General features: G+C 36.4%; 1 protein-coding gene across 1 annotated transcript in view; it reads left to right on the top strand.

Moving 5' to 3' along the window:
• Positions 1-17244, top strand: part of LOC138842857 (mucin-19) — a 98814-nt gene that overhangs the window by 37513 nt on the left and 44057 nt on the right. The window contains exons 30-33 of the mRNA XM_070046543.1: positions 7977-8075; positions 8355-8429; positions 10504-10602; positions 12037-12102. Coding sequence (XP_069902644.1) covers positions 7977-8075; positions 8355-8429; positions 10504-10602; positions 12037-12102 — 339 coding nt within the window. The remainder of the gene's footprint in view (positions 1-7976; positions 8076-8354; positions 8430-10503; positions 10603-12036; positions 12103-17244) is intronic.

The following is a 17244-nucleotide window of genomic DNA, read 5'->3' as shown; positions in this document are numbered from 1 at the left end:
TCTGCAGTGTCAGTTATTACTTCTCCTTTTTCATTTCTAATTCTGTTGATTTGAAACTTCTCCATTTTTTTCTTGATGGGTCTGGCTAATGGTTTATCAATTTTGTTTATCTTTTCAAAGAATCAGCTTTTAGTTTTATTGATCTTTGCTATCATATCATTCATTTCTTTTTCATTTATTTCTCATATGATCTTTATGATTTCTTTCTTTCTGCTAAATTTGGTTTTTTTTTGTTGTTGTTGTTGCTCTTCTTTAATTGCTTTAGGTGTAAGGTTAGGTTGTTTATTTGAGATTTTTCTTGTTTCTTGAGGTAGGATTGTATTGCTATAAACTTCCCTGTTAGAACTGCTTTTGCTGCATCCCATAGGTTTTGGGTCGCCATGTTTTCATTGTCATTTATTTCTAGGTATTTTTTGATTTCCTCTTTGATTTCTTCAGTGATCTCTTGGTTATTTAGTAGTATATTGTTTAGCCTCCATACATTTGTATTTTTTACAGTTATTTTCCTGTAATTGATATCTAGTCTCATAGCATTGTGGTCAGAAAAGATACTTGATACGATTTCAATTTTCTTAAATTTACCAAGGCTTGATTTGTGACCCAAGTTATGATCTATCCTGGAGAATGTTCCATGAGCAGTTGAGAAGAAAGTGTATACTGTTGTTTTGGGATGGACCGTCCTATAAATATCAATTAAGTCCATCTTGTCTAATGTGTCATTTAAAGCTTATGTTTTCTTATTTATTTTCAATTTGGATGAGCTGTCCATTGATGAAAGTGGGGTGTTAAAGTTCCCTACTGTGATTGTTTTACTGTTGATTTCCCCTTTCATGGTAGTTAGCATTTGCCTTATGTATTGAGGTGCTCCTATGTTGGGTGCATAAATATTTACAATTGTTATATCTTCTTCTTGGACTGATCCCTGATCAATAGATATGTCCTTCTTTGTCTCTTGTAATAGACTTTATTTTAAAGTCTATTTTGTCTGATATGAGAATTGCTACTGCAGATTTCTTTTGATTTCCTTTTGCATGGAATATGTTTTTCCATCCTCTCAGTTTCAGTCTATATGTGTCCCTAGGTCTGAGTGGGTCTCTTGTAGACGGCATATATGTGGGTGTTGTTTTTTTATCCATTCAGCCAGTCTATGTTTTTTGGTTGGAGCATTTAATCTATTTACATTTAAGGTAATTATCGATATTTATGTTCCTGTTACCATTTTCTTAATTGTTTTGGGTTTGTTTTTGTAGGTTTTTTTCTTTCTCTTGTATTTCCTACCTAGAGAAGTTCCTTTAGCATTTGTAAAGTTGGTTTGGTGGTGCTGAATTCTCTTAAATTTTCTTGTCTGTAAACTTTTTAATTTCTCTGTCGAATCTGAATGAGATCCTTGCTCAGTAGAGTAATCTTTGTTGTAGGTTTTTCCCTTTCATCCCTTTAAATATGTCCTGCTGCTCCCTTCTGACTTGCAGAGATTCTGCTGAAAGATCAGCTGTTAACCTAATGGGGATTCCCTTGTATGTTATTTGTTGCTTTTCCCTTGCTGCTTTTAATATTTTTTCTTTGTATTTAATTTTTGATAGTTTGTTTAATATGTGTCTTGATGTGTTTCTCCTTGGATTTATCCTGTATGGGACTCTCTGTGCTTCCTGGAATTGATTGACTATTTCCTTTCCCATGTTAAGGAAGTTTTCAACTATAATTTTTTCAAATATTTTCTCATCCCTTTCTTTTTCTCTTCTTCTCCTGGGACCCCTATAATTCGAATGTTGGTGCGTTTAATGTTATCCCAGAGGTCTCTGAGACTGTCCTCCATTCTTTTCATTCTTTTTTCTTTATTTTGCTTTGTGATAGTTATTTCCACTATTTTATCTTCCAGGTCATTTATCCGTTCTTCTGCTTCCGTTATTCTGCTATTGATTCCTTCTAGAGAATTTTTATTTTCCTTTATTTTGTTGTTCATCATTGTTTGTTTACTCTTTAGTTCTTCTAGGTCCTTGTTAAACATTTCTTTTTTTTTCTGCATTCTATTTCCAAGATTTTGGATCATCTTTACTATCACTATTCTGAATTCTTTTTCAGGTAGACTGCCTATTTCCTCTTCATTTGTTTGGTCTGGTGTGTTTTTTCCCTTGTTCCTTCATTGGCTGTGTGTTTCTCTGTCTTCTCATTTTACTTAACTGACTGTGTTTGGGGTCTTTTTGCAGGCTGCAGGCTCATAGTTCCCATTATTTTTGCTGTCTGCCCCAGTGAGTGAGGTTTGTTCAGTGTCTTGTGTAGGCTTCCTTGTGGAGGGGATTGGTGCCTGTGTTCTGGTGGGTGGGGCTGGATCTTGTCTTTCTGGAGAGCAGGGCCACATCCGGTGGTGTGTTTTCTGGTGTCTGTGAACTTAGTATGAATTTAGGCAACCTCTCTGCTAATGGGTGGGGTTGTGCTCCTGTCTTGCTAATTGTTTTGCATGGGGCATCCAGCACTGGACGTTGCTTGCCATTGGGTGGAGCTGGGTCTTAGTGTTGAGAGGGAGATCTCTGGGAGAACTCTCGCCAACTGATATTACATGGGTCCGGGAGGTCTCTGGTGGTCCAATGTCCTGAACTCGTGTCTCCCACCTCAGAAGCTCAGGCCTGACACCAGGCCAGAGCACCAAGACCCTGTAAGCCACCAGGCCTAAGAGAAAAGGGAGAAAAAAGAAAGAAAAAAAATTTTTAATTATTAAAATAAAAAATAATAAATGAAAAAAAAAAAGAATAGAGCAACCAAACCAATAAACAAATCCACTAATGATTTATCCACAAGTCCACAAGTGCTAAAAGCTAAGATAAACATAAAAATCAGTAACAAATCAGTCACAGACAGCAAACCCCAAGTCTACAATTGCTCTCAAAGTCCACTGCCTCAATTTTGGGATGATTCATTGTCTATTTAGGTATTCCACAGATGCCGGGTAAATCAATTTGATTGTGGGGATGTAATCCGCTGCTCCTGAGGCTGCACAGAGAAATTTCCCTTTCTCTTCTTTTTTCACACAGCTCCTGGGGTTCAGCTTTGGTTTTGGCCCCACCTCTGCAAGTAGTTCACCCTCAGGCATCTGTTCCCTGCCCAGACAAGAGGGGGTTAAACAGTGGCTGAGTAGGGGGCTCTTGCTCACTCAGGCCAGGGGGAGTGAGGGGTAGAGAATAGAATGTGGGGTGAGCCTGCAATGGCAGAGACTGATGTGATGTTGTAACAGCCTGAGGGATGCCATGTGTTCTCCTGAGGAAGTTGTCCCTGGGTCATGGGACCCTGGCAGTAGCAGGTTGCATGGGCTCCTAGGGGGGCGGTGGGTGGTGTGGATAGTGACCTGTGCTTGCACACAGGATTCTTGGTGGCTACAGCAGCAGCCTTAGTGTTTCCTGACTGTCTCTGGGGTCCGAGCTGATAGACACAGCTCATACCCTTCTCTGGAGTTCATTTAGGCGGTGCTCTACCTTCTGTGGGCAGATGGGGAAGGAGTCCCCTCTCCTGTGCACCCCAAAACAATGGTCTCTTGGCTTTTAGACAGGTCCAGATTTTTTTCTGGACTCCCTCCCAGCTAGCTGTGGTGCACTAGCCCCCTCAGGCGGTCTTCACGCAGCCAACCCCAGTGCTCTCCCTGGGATCTGACCTCTGAAGTCCAAGCATCAGCTCCCAGTGCCCACCCACCCTGGTGGGTGAGCAGGCAAGCCTTTCAGTCTGGTGAGTGCTAGTCAGCACCGATCCTCTGTGAGGGAATCTCTCCTCTTTGCCCTCTGCACCCCTGTTGCTGCACTCTCCTCCATGGCTCCAAAGCTTTCTCCCTGCCCAGCCCCCGTTTCCACCAGTGAAGGGACTTCCTAGTGTGTGGAAACTTTTCCTTCTTCATAGCTCCTTCCCTGAGGTACAGGTCCCATCCCTATTCTTTTGTCTTTGCTTTTTTCTTTTGCCCTACCCCGGTATGTGGGGATTTTCTTGCCTTTTGGGAAGTCTGAGGTCTTCTGCCAGCATTCAGTAGGTGTTCTGTAGGAGTTGTTCCACATATAGATGTATTTCTGATGTATTTGTGGGGAGGAAGGTGATATCCACGTCTTACTCCTCTGCCATCTTGAAGGTCCCCCCTCTGGAACCACACCAACCATAAATTTTATACTTCAACATGTGCTATAGTTTCCTGGACTGGGTATAAAATGTTGAGAATTAAATGTGACATTTTTGAATTTTAACAGTCATAAGAGATAACATGTCCATTTGCTGGTGACTGAAGTATCATAAGAATCTACTTAAAGTGAGGATGGCAATCAGTAGACTCTCAGAAGAATGAGTATGTTTATTGATAGTCTTATTTTGAAGCTCTTAAAAAAGCCAAGTTTAATGTTCTATTGATCTTCATTTTTCATGTAAGAATAAAGCAATTCATTTTAAGGCACATCAACATAATTAAAAAAAAACTTGTTCTATAAATTCATCCAATAAGCATCACGCCATAGTAAAAATAAAACAGTTTAAAGTGTTTGCTTTTAGAACACTTTTTTCCTTTTTTCTTTTTAATTTTTATTGGAGTATAGTTACTTTACCACACTGTGTTAGTTTCTACTGTATAGCAAAATGAATCAACTATATATATATATATATATATATATATATATATCCCCTAGTTTTTGGATTTCCTTCCCATTTAGGTCACCACAGTGCATTGAGTAGAGTTCCCTGTGCTATACAGTATGTTCTCATTAGTTGTCTATTTTATACATAGCATCAATTGTGTATATGTGTCAATCCCAATCTCCCAATTCCTCCCACCCTACCCTTTCCCCCTTGGTATCCGTAAGTTTGTTCTCTGTCTCTATTTCTGCTTTGCAAATCAGATTATCTATAACATTTTTTAAACGAAGTAAGGATCCTTTTTGTGGAGAAATTGCCTTGCACGAAGTGAAGCCTTGAAAATCATATCCCATCTCTTTTACTGACATCAGTGATTTAAAAGTTGAACAGCATTTGACAAGTTGTGATGAATTCATAACTACATAATGATTTTTGGTTTTTAGCTTTCTAGTGGTGAAGCTCTCTTGATCAGTGATGAGAAAAATGGATCCCAAGATAAGAGTTTAGTCATCATTACTAGCAAGTTTCTTGTTTCTTTCTAAATATAGTATGCCTCAACTAAGAATATTTAAATAGACACTGAAAAATGAAATGTAATATTTCCAGATATAATATAGCTAGGAAGACACATCATTTTGAACATGTGTTGCCTCTCCATGAACTGTCTATGATGGATGGAAGGATTTTTTTCTTAGACATGAGAACCCATTTTACCCAGAAATTTGGTTTATAGTCTCAATGTTCTAAATGTACTTTCATTTTGGATAATATATTTGTCCTTTTGAATTGAACCAATATGATTAATGGGTTAATTTAATTTAGCCAAAACTCTTCTATTTTTATTTTCTGCATTGTCTTAAGATATCAATGTGGTATTTTAAAAAAAACCTATGATTCTTGAATAGGTAAGATTTATTTCAAAAAAAGACTGTGCAGAAGGGCACCTTTTTTCCCTTATCTTGTTCCCTGGGTGAAGTACTTTTGATCAAGTAATAGATCAAATACTTCCCTGTATCAAGTACTTTTCACTGGCCATTAGTTATTTTTTTGTTTTTGTTTCTCACCTATAACTTGAAAATGACTTGTACAATAACTTGTACAAGTTATTTTAAAGTTTCTTCCATAAATTTAAATGACCTTCTCGGATGGATCAAAGGCATTCCTGCCAGATAGAAGGAGAAAGGCCTGGGTGCTCAGAAGAGGATTTATGATGTATTTGACTTTAAAACTTTAAAGGAAGTTAAAGGAAGCAATATGCAAAGCTTAAGTTTTTTTCCATGCCTTATATATCTATTTCATTTTCTATACAGTAAAGGCTTTCAAAGGGTTAAAATGCCCTGAGAGATGCTTAGCCAACCATTGCAATAAGTATGTTATTTTTAGAAGAAAAATTATTCAATTATGCTTTTTTCCTGTTTAGCTTGACAAATCTTGACACAGAGCTAATATTTACTGAGCACTATTATAATTATTTGACACATATTATCTCATTTGGTATAGAATTCTATGAAGTGGGCACCATTATTTTCCTCAATTTACAAATGAGGAAATGGAAGCACAAAAGGTTAAGCCATGTGTTGAAGGTCACTTGGTAATAAGTAGCAGAGAGAGGATTAAATCCAGGGCATAGTTTTCTAGATTCTAATCTTAAGGCTTTTGTGTTTTGATATTTAAAAAAAAGTTAAATTTAATTTAAATCAGTTATTGAAGTAGTAGCATGTAATTGCAGATTCCAATTTCAAATTGGGACTTGTGTTAAAATTTATAATAACTTATTTAATAAGTTTCTAATAAATTTATAACTTATTTAATAAGTTTAATAAATTTATAACTTATTTAATACATTTCTATTAAAACTAAAAATAGCTCATTGACTAAATGGGATACTAATTCATATAATTAAAATGTAGGTTTCTGTTACATAACATTTTGATATCTTAAAATGCATCTTTCTTGTCTCAAAAAGTTAAATTTTATCAGAATTTATATAAGTTGTATATAAATTTTATTTGTTTGTATAATGTGCTTATTCTAAAATTGCATCAATCATAGAAAGAAGGTAATTGTACCAGGATATTACAGAGAGCCAGTTGAGTGTAGTGGGAAGCAGAAGCAGATAAATAAGAACTAGAATCTCTTCTCTTCTACTTACTAGCTGTATGACCCTAGTTTTAATCTGTCAAACACTCTGAAGATTAGTTTTCTCATTCTTTAAGTATGAAAAATATAATATCTACATTACAGGACTTGAGTAAATGTGATAGTGCAGCTTTGTGTAATACATAATAAATACTCAATAAAGTCAAATTTATTACTACTTACAATTTTTTAAAGAATAATTCATTATGTAAATAAACTTAAATTTTAGCAGAGGAGTTTAGTATTTTTAATAATTAATCACAAGTATACTGCTTCCTTAATTAAAACCAATTTTATGTATTTTTAACTTTTTTCAGGAATAAGATATTTTGCAAAAAATAAACCTTGCAATACTGAATGTGTTGTTTATTATGGTAAATGTTATAGATACTCCTTAAGATTATCTTTCAAATTTATATTAAGTAAAATAGAATCCATTGAAGAAAAAAGGCAAATTAATCATTTATAAAAGATTTTATAAAAATTTAAATGGTTCTTAGAAGTAAACAAAAAACTTAGCAGTAGCTGGGAAATTAATTGCAAGATTTTATTTTAATTATTAAGTTTATTGAGAGGTGAAAAATAAATGAGGTTAAAATAATAAAATAAATTATTAATTTTATCATGAGGTAAAAATAAATGGACACAGGCACTTTGAAAATTGTTAGGGTGGATTACTACTTTGTAATACACAGAGCTATCAATATTTTGGTAAAGACAACTCTTTCTATTATCATTTATGTCTTGGCAACAAAGAATCTGATACACAGTAATTCATAACATCAAGTACTTTAGTGTGTATGTTCATCTGCAAGTAATGGAAAAATCAACTGAAATTGTAATGGTTATGGATGTCAAAATTAATGAGAACAGAAATGCTTTATCTATCAGTTTTGGTAATTAAACCATGAAGACAAGTAGATGTGGATTCTCATATATTCCTGTTAGTAGAGGCTTATCCATACTTTTTATTGCTATATCAACAATTTCAGACCTACCTCTTCCCAAGTTCTTTTGTGGGAAAAGATAACATGACTTTGTTAAAAAAAAATATGGCAAGAACTAAACCAAAATTTTAGTAGGAAAGTAATAACGGAACAAAAATCTTAAGGACTCTTTGAAGAAAGTCACTGGATTCATGATTCTCTTTTCTATAGTAGGAATTGACTGAACAATTAAATCACCCATTGGTATTAAAGGCCAAGTAAACTTGAGATGAGAAGTTCACTTTATATTTTTCTCAGGTATTACTAGAACTCCAGTGCCTATCACCTCCACAGCTGGAAGTGTGGGCACCACAGGAGCAGTGGGCCCCACCTTCACCAGTCCTGGGCTCATATCAGGTAAATTAAGTTCAGAACAAATATACCAGCCACTCCTAAGCAGCTGGTTTCAGGCAATACTGCTCACTGCAATATTTTACAAAATCAATGTATCTGACTTATATATAATCAGATTTGGATGTTCTTTATATGTAATTAAAATGTAGACTCCGTAGTTTTTGCACAAGTTACTTTATTATTGAATATCATGTTATAATCATATACACCCATTACCTTGAGAGTTGACAGCACGCACTTTTTTAACAGAAAAAAACTTTGTTTTTTCTTTACCTTCATCAGGGTCAACTGGAGGATCAGTAAGTGCAACCACAGGCGCTGAAGATGGAAGCACAAGTGACATAGGCTTCAGAGCAGGTGAGACAAAGAAATGAGTCCATAGCTTCTTTCCACAAGCAGTCCTCCTTTTCAAGTCAAGAACAACTGTACTCTGAGTTCATTAGATAACAGGGGTCTGGTGTCAGCACTATGTTATCTGGATGACTTTGGGAAAAATTCAAAAATTAATATTTATATGTTAACAAAATATTAGTGACATTTCTATGGCACACTGAAATTTCTGAATTATGCTGAAATATGTGTCTTTTTTCCCAGGTGGAAGAAAATAATAAAAGTTCTCAAAGCTGGCAGAGGCAGGATTAGAACCCAGACCCTTAGCCTCCTCTGTCATAGCTCCACAATTCTGCGAGCTGTGCCTAAGAGCAAACATCCAAGAGAAGTCAGTGAGAGTATGCTTGCCCTTGTGCATCACTGACTAAATTTCAACTACTGTTGGTTTCATGAATAAAATATTATTGACTTCTTTAAGTGTAGATGATTTTGATTAAAAACAAACAAGCCTGAGTTCACCCTGTCCCTTATGCTGCAAGTTAGTGACTTTAAATATTGAATAACTCTTAAATTTCCTCTGTGCATCACATTTGCCTCTGCTTTTGATCAGATGTTAAACATTTTCCACCTAGTCTTTACATGCACCCACCTCGCTCACTTTCCTCTGATACAGTGATGCTCAAAGTGCAGTTCCCAGACCAACAGCATCCACAGCTCCTGCAAACTTTTTAGAAGCACAGAATTGTGGGGCCTACCTGCCTAGAATCAGAAGCTCTTAGTGTGGAGCCAGGCAAACAGTGTATTAACAAGCCCTTTAGGCAATGGATGCTTGTCAATGTTGAGAACTTTCCCATCCTTCCCCACTTCCCTCCCAATTTACACTTTAGTTGATACCACACCAGAATGAACTTACAAAACCTCAACTGTCATCATACCACTCCACTACTTAAAATCTTTCAACTTTTCAGATTGCTTTTAGGATAAATCAAAACTCCTTTATATACCATTAAAAGCCATTTCTATAGTGTTTCCATGGAATTTCTCTTTATGCATTTATTAACTAATCGATGGCCTGACTTTATTTTTCTTACATTTATTTTCCCTTAGTAAATTTCTCAATTTAAAATCTTTGTCAAAAACTTTTTGGAATAAGATATTGTTTGCATAAAAAATAATGTGTTGAAAGATGTAAGCTACAGTAGCACAAATTAAGAAACTATTTAATTCCAACTAGATCAGTGAATTGACTGAAATTTGAGGGTGATGACTATTTAGTATATATTTTCTAGAATTTGAATGGGAATTATTTGGGTGATAATGACAAGTCAGTCCAGGGCTTCTCAAAGTTTGCTCTGCCAATGAGTGCAATTCAGAACTGTTTGTTACTGGTCCATGAAGTGATAAGAACAGAAACAGAAAACAAGTATTTAGAAACATGGCAATTTGACACAGCAATTTTTATATTTGTTGAATAAAAGCTTATGTTGTGTATGGATTTATTTTTTTTTAATTTTATTTCTCTCCTTTCATGGCATTTTTCCAAAGCATCAATATGGAAGACTGAAAATTTTACAGAATTGATCTTTTACCACAGATCTTCTGAGAAGCACGTGTTAGAGTATGAACTTAGGTCTAGATTGCCTGGGTGACCTGGAGCAAGTCACTTAACCATATCTGTTAAGTGAGAATAGTAATATTACCTGCCTCAGAGGATTTTTATAGGATTACATGAGTTGATTTATGTCTAGGTTATTTTTCAAACTGCTATTATTTATGAGCAGGAACAGGGGTCCTACTGCACCAACAACAGGAGATGAGGAAGACGGCACACCCAGCAAACCAAGCACAGGAGCAATAAGCCCAGGGAAATTAGGCAGTTCAGGATGTGCTCCTTAACCCCTGTTAAATGGCACTGAACATATTGCAGGTTGAACTAAAGATTAAGCTCTATGTGGTATAAGACCATCTAGTCACAGAAATCATAGGGATCATTTAAAGTTGTCTTTTATGTGAGAAACCTCAATTCTGTCACATTAGAGAAGAGTGGTATGTAGAATCCGGCAACAGTGGAAGTAATACTCATTCCCTGCTGTTGTGTCAGGGACCCCAGGAGTATCAGAGGGTTTCACAACCACGCATGGAAGCAAGAGCACAAGTGGAGACTCACTTACCCCAGGCACAACCCCGGGAGGCCAAGCGGGTATTGAAATGGGAAGTCTGAGGCATCTTCTTACTGACCTTAGGGAAGTAGCCAGCACTTCTGAGTTATTAGTTACTAGTAAATGCACATATTCATGACCTCACTATCCCTGCATTTATGGGATTAATGGCAGTGTTTCTCTAACATTAACTCAGAGGTGATTTATAGCAAAGCGTCTTATGTTTCAGATTCTAAGACTCCTGCCTTTGGACTTCTGAGGCTGTGAATGTGAAGTGGGGCTAAAGTCATGGTTTGCAATCTTGGCTACAAATAAGAATTGACTAGAAAGATTTTTGAAAATACATACTGAAGAGGCTTTTACAGAGTAATTGAATCAGAACTCCTGGAAGAAAGACCCAGGCATAAGTAATTTTTAAAAGCCTTACAGTTGGTTCCAATGTATAGGCTGGAGCTGAGAATCACTGGGCTAGTGTATCTATATATTTAATAAGCAACTCAGATGGTTCTTATGATCAATTTTTGGAAAGAGTGAACTGGGAATGTATAAGTGTGACAAGTCTTTTGAAAACAGAGAACAGCATATTCTGTTCGCTTAACTAAAGATCTTTATATATATATATATATATATATATATATATGTAATTTGATATATATTGTTTATTTTGAAAGAGACTACCAGATCATCAGCTGGTGAAACAACTAGAGCACCAAGAAGTGAAGTGACACAATCTGAAGGTAAGTTAGGTGAGTAGAGGATCTCACTGAGGCCACGACTTTTGTCAAAAAGGGCAGTCTTTCATCAGAATACCATTGATTGCACTTAGTATTAGTTGATAACATACCATCCAACAAAAGATGTAGGATGTAGAATAGTATAAACATGATTAACATTTTCAAGAAGTCTTTTTTCTGGTTTCTCCAAATCTTCCCTTCAAAAGTACTACAGTACTGGATTGTCATAATAATATATATACTCTCACAATACTGTTTATGAGGTGTAACAGGAGAATTTGTTGGAACTACCACTGGAACTGGCAGTGGCATCACAGCTAGACCACCTTTCCATGGTTCCAGCCCAACTGGTAGCTCAGAGTCAAGGTGCAGGTCACCAGGACACTTTGGTGGTGCTCCATCAGGAGCTGAGACTCCAAGTTCTCATGAGGAATTTAGGTGAATTGAGCAATGGCTATGGATTTAACAGTTATAATTTTAGGACAAATGAATATGGGTAGTTTGAGCATTTTCATTACAACCATCTACGTAGAGTAGAGTTGCCAGATAAAGCACAGGATGCCATTTAAATTTGAATTTCACATAAATAAGAAATTTTTTTGGTATAAGTATGCCCCATGCAATAATTGGGATGTGATTGTTGTTTATCTAGAATTCAAGTGTAACTGGGTGTCATCTATTTTGATACGCTATATCTGGCAACCCCAATGTCCACTGAGAACCATTGTTCTTTTCAATTAGGAACAACTGGAGGGGAAAATGCTGCCATCACTGGAGCTGCTGGTGAAAACACTTCTGGAGCAGCAGGTACTGAATGAACATAATCAGAATAAAACCAGACAATGGAAATGTGAGTTCTTTACTTAAAATTTTGTCAGAGGCAAGGTTTTCTGGAAAATTTAATTATTATTATTTGTGTGATGTCAAAACTGATGAAGATCAGAAATAAATCAAGAGTTATTTATTGATGTGTGCCCACATCACACTGGGTGCCCTAGAGAAAGTAAGAGAGGAGAAGAGTAAGATACTTATTCTCTTAGAACTTGATTTTTGATCAGGAGAAATGAATATTTATATACACACAAAGGCAAAAACCATGTCCAATAGAAGATAATCTAAATCGAGGAAATGTTCAGTGACAATTGTTGAAGTGGGAACTCAAGAGGACCTTCTAGTAAGAGAACTGATTTGTTGGGGTTAAAGGCAAAAGAATTATTCTATTTTGAAAAGAATATGACATTATGATCAGTACACTATGACTGTGTTGACTGAAGAAAAGCACACAACCTAAAAGTTGTGAGTTATGTTTTATTTAGGGACCTTATTGAGGACTATAGCCCATGATACAGCCTCTCAGATAGCTCTGAGGAACTGTTCTGAAGAGGTAAGGGAGGAGCCAAGATATATAGGATTTTTGCTGAATACAATACATGTAGTCTTACATCAAAAGATTACAGCTAATCATAAAAAAATCAGACATCTCAAGTTAATGATTTTAGTGCTCTTCTGTGTATGGGAAGATACAAGAGTCTAGGCTCATTGAAATTATTCCTTAGGTGTTCATCTTAACTATGTAGGGCCAGTATCCTCTTTTTCTCCATCTTGAATTCCCCTGAGGGTGCACTGTTGGTGGGGGAGGCCGCAGTAACTGATGGCGTGATGGCAGGCAACATTCTTTGTTTACTGGAATGGCAGGAGACATTCTTTGTCTATAACTATACACTTTAACTTGAGCAAATACACTCAAAACATAAGTAAACTGAGTGAAATTTTAGGGATGTATTCAATTTCAGGGGAATAAACAGCAATCATATTTCAGGTGTTGGGGAAATAGAATTGAAAACAAAATCTCCCAACCCAGAGACCCTGTCCACAAAGGTAGAAGACAAAGAAAACAGTTTTATTATTGAATAAGCATTAAACCAGAATGTGATGCAAATTATAGCCAATTCACTAAAGATCTATAAAGACAGAAAGAAATCTCACCAAGCCAATACAATCTGCTACATGCATGTTCTCCAGAAAAATAGTCCGTAAGTAAGAGAACTTGACAGCACCATTTATTACACATAGTTCATTCTAAATTCACCTGGCAATTGGGTGACCATCTGGTTATTTAATAACTGGTTTTATACAACAGAAAAATAAACTTCTATCTTGATGATAGGAGGAAGTTTTGTATCTGGAGGGGGAAGAACCACTGTCTTCTTAGATGTTTACATTTCAAAGAGATAGTGCTCAAGCCCTTGAGAAAGACATTTCTGGGTCATTAAGCTGACAAGAGGCTTATTTAGTTTTTTTGAAAGATTTACATACATTTCAAAGACACTGAAAAGAACTTGCATTTACAGATATTCTAAAGTAAATACTCTAAGAAAAGGAAAGGGGAAGTCTCTTCCCTTATTTTCAATAGAGAGAATTAAGCCTCTTATTCAAAATTTTTATTTGTTCTTACACAGGCCATCTTCATAAAATGATCAATTTTATATTTTAATTAGCTAGCTTTTTTCTCCCATTATAAAAGTAAGCCTTGCCTAGGGTATTGCCTGGAGCAATCCCCAGAGCTGGAGGTGGCAACACCCATGGGGAACCAGGCACTGGATCCACAAGTCCCGGGAAATCAGGCAAGTTTGGACCTGATTTTTTAACAGTTCCCAACCACACCTCCCTCATCAGTGTCTGATCTGGACTAAGGATCTGATCCTTAATGTGCACTGATGCTCTTAGGATTGAGTAGCATTTAAACTCAAGGAACCTGTGAAAAAATTTTTTTTAAAAAAGAGGAAAATGGTGGCTGCATACATTAGAAGCTACACATACCTCCTTTCACCAACCAGAAATATCAACACAGAGCCCATATCTAGAATATTTAGAGAAGACTAAAATCTCGAGACTGGAAAAGAGCGCTCTGGGGCTCATAGAGGAATCAAGATTCAGGTCAGAGCATCAGAACAGAGGGAAGTATAGAGAGGTTTTTAATAGTGGTAGAATGTAGGTAGCATCAACTGGGTTCACCTCCAAAAGGAAAGGTCCTCACCTTGATTAGAGAACACTGAGAGATCTGGGATCTGGCAAGTCAGAGCATTTGTGAATGCGAGTTTGAAAGAAAGGATTGGAGAGTTCATGGAATGAGAACTGGCAGTCTTGGGAAGGCATGCAACTGCTTGTAAAGGGGAAGGAGGCATATTGGAAGGTGAAGGAATCCTTGGAGAATGAATGTCAATGGAAAAAGAAAAAAAAATGCTCAGGGTCTCAAGAAAACAGTATAATAATTAAAAATTAGAAGACAGAAAAAGGAAAAGCTCCACTTATAAAAGAATCTTCCCTTCAATGTAACAAGAGGAAGCCCTTGATCTTAGAAATCTGATGAACCTCACAGAAGCCTCTGTGCCCTCACTGCATAGGATCTCCTGCTATTGCTGTTTTAGGAAAACACAATGCAAAAATAAAAAGGCATGAAAAAAATTAAATTCCAATATCTATTTTAAACTATTCTTTTGTATACATTTTCAGAAATTTTCAGCAATAGCAAGCAAATTCTAAAAATCTAGTCATAAAGCAGAGGAACACTAAAATGTTACCAAATTCAGGTTTGGCTGTTCACTGCTTGAAAGCCAATATTGAGAGGCAAGTGTTGGTAGAAAGGAAAAGTTGTTTTAATCAGAAGTCCAGCAATCTGAGGAGAAGGTGGACTCATGTCCCAGAACCAATTCCAAAGATTCTACTTGGCCATGACAGTTTTTAAAGGGAAAACAGGGAAAGAATCTCAGTGAATCGTTGAGGCAAAATGTTAGGTTCTGTATCATTCTCCATTGCATGCAGAATGCCTGACTCCTCATGATCTTTCTTCAGATGTTTTCTTGCTTGCATTGTCTGCCTGCAGAATTGCTAAGGGGGAGTCTGGGGGTAGAAAGCTAGTCACTCTTTAACTACAGAATTCTTCATTCCTACTGCTTTTTTTTTTTTTTTTTTGTGGTACGTGGTCCTCTCACTCTTGTGGCCTCTCCTGTTGCGGAGCACAGGCTCCGGATGCACAGGCTCATGGGCCCAGCCGCTCTGCAGCATGTAGGATCTTCCCTGACCAGGGCACGAACCCATGTCCCCTGCATCGGCAGGCGGACTCTCAACCACTGCGCCACCAGGGAAGCCCTCATTCCTACTGCTTTTAATCTAGGGAAAGAATCAACAGGTTAGGCAAGGTATTATGTGCATTCATTAGGGCATAAGTCAGGAGTTAAGTTAAATGTTGCCGAGTGATCTCATTTCTATAAGGTTTGAGAGGAACAGAAACAGGCAACAGGAAAGGGGCAAAGGAGCTTCTTACAAATCCCCACTGTCAGACATCATTCTATTTCTCTGGGATTAGGGGTGAAGGTCCATGTTCTGTAACTTCTTCATGTTGACATATGGCACCATATTCTTAGAGTGGAAGATGTTGACATGGGTCTGTAGCATCTCTTTGCTGAAAGTTTTAATTGCCTGCTTACATATGCAGGCAGAGCAAGTTATAATTATTTTGATACCCTCAAAGATATAGATTATTATTAGCAACAATGTTAATCCCATTCTCCTGAGGCCAGTTCTTGGAATTGTGCTAGCCATAGATGGCTGACATAGGCCAGCCTATGTCATGGGTACATTCTGGTCATCATGAAGTTAGCTTTTTCCCTCTGGTGGCAGTCATAGTTATCTGTAAAACAACTCAGGAATGTGCACCGGACACTGAAAGATTCTGTGACTCTATTCCCTAATCATTAACTGCTTGAACTTGTTCTTTTGTGACTCAGGGAGGCCTGGGAGAGTTCAGCTTTTCTACAAACAAGAGGCAGGGGACATGGAAGGGCCTTTGTACTTGGGGGAGCCATCTGGGTTCTGCTCAGTTTGAAAAACATAACATTAACACAAACAAAATAAAGAAACAACTGAAGATATAAAGAGACATCAAAATTATAAACTAAAAAACTCAGGGTAAAAACAGATAAATAATAGGAAGATGTTAAATTGGAATTGATGAAAACTAAGGAGAGATATTGAAAAAAAAGAAAATTTTTCTTGAAAGTAAAGACCAAATAACAAGGTACCCAACAGAGAATAAATGACTGAAAGTATGGGAAAGGGATTAGAGGGTAGAATTGGAAATATCACCCCCCCAAAAAAATTGCAGACACTTTTAAAAAAGGTAAAGTGGATCAGAGTAGGACATAGTTATAGGAAACAGACAAAAATATTATATATATGTATATATATATGTGTGTGTGTGTATATATATATATATATATAAAATTGCAGTTTCTGGAGAAGAAAAGGCAATGAAATAGAACTAATATTTAAAATTGTAAATCAGATTAAGTTTCCTGTAATAAAAAAAAATTTCAAATCTACACGTTGAAAGGACCTACCTGGAAGAATCATTCATGAACAGTCAATTCTGTGGCTTATTTTAGAAAAATGTTAAGCTTGAAAGATAAAGAAATGTTCTGGATGTTGAGGGAAAAGGCAGCTATTAAAAGAGAAAGAAAATCAGGTTAACATTAGACAAGAGTAGAGTAGCATTTAGATACCTAAGGAAAGAGAATGTGGGCCAAGGTTTTCATAGCTAACTAAATGTAATTCAAGTATTAAAGCTATAGGAATATGAAAGAATTCAGGGAATTAGATAGCCATGAGCCCTTCATAATGAAATCACTGGAGGAGTGTTAAGCAGCAAAAAGATGCCTTGAAAACAAGCAAAAAGATTGTAACGCTATTTTTAACTGTAGCTCTAAAACTATAACAAAGTTTGAAAGAAAGGTGGAAGATAAGTGTTACATATTTGACCAAGTAAAAACGTCCAAGTATAAATGACCAAGTAAAAACATGAGCATTAAGAAAGAAAATGGTATTTACTTAAATTGGAAACTACAGAAGAGAAAGAGAACAAGGAAAGAAGAGATTATGAGTTAATTTTAT

Source organism: Globicephala melas, chromosome 10 (assembly GCF_963455315.2).
Source record: "Globicephala melas chromosome 10, mGloMel1.2, whole genome shotgun sequence".
In the NCBI taxonomy this organism is placed as follows: Eukaryota; Metazoa; Chordata; class Mammalia; order Artiodactyla; family Delphinidae; genus Globicephala; species Globicephala melas.
The sequence above is the reverse complement of the archived record's forward strand: the minus strand, read 5'-3'. Positions and strand labels throughout refer to the sequence as shown.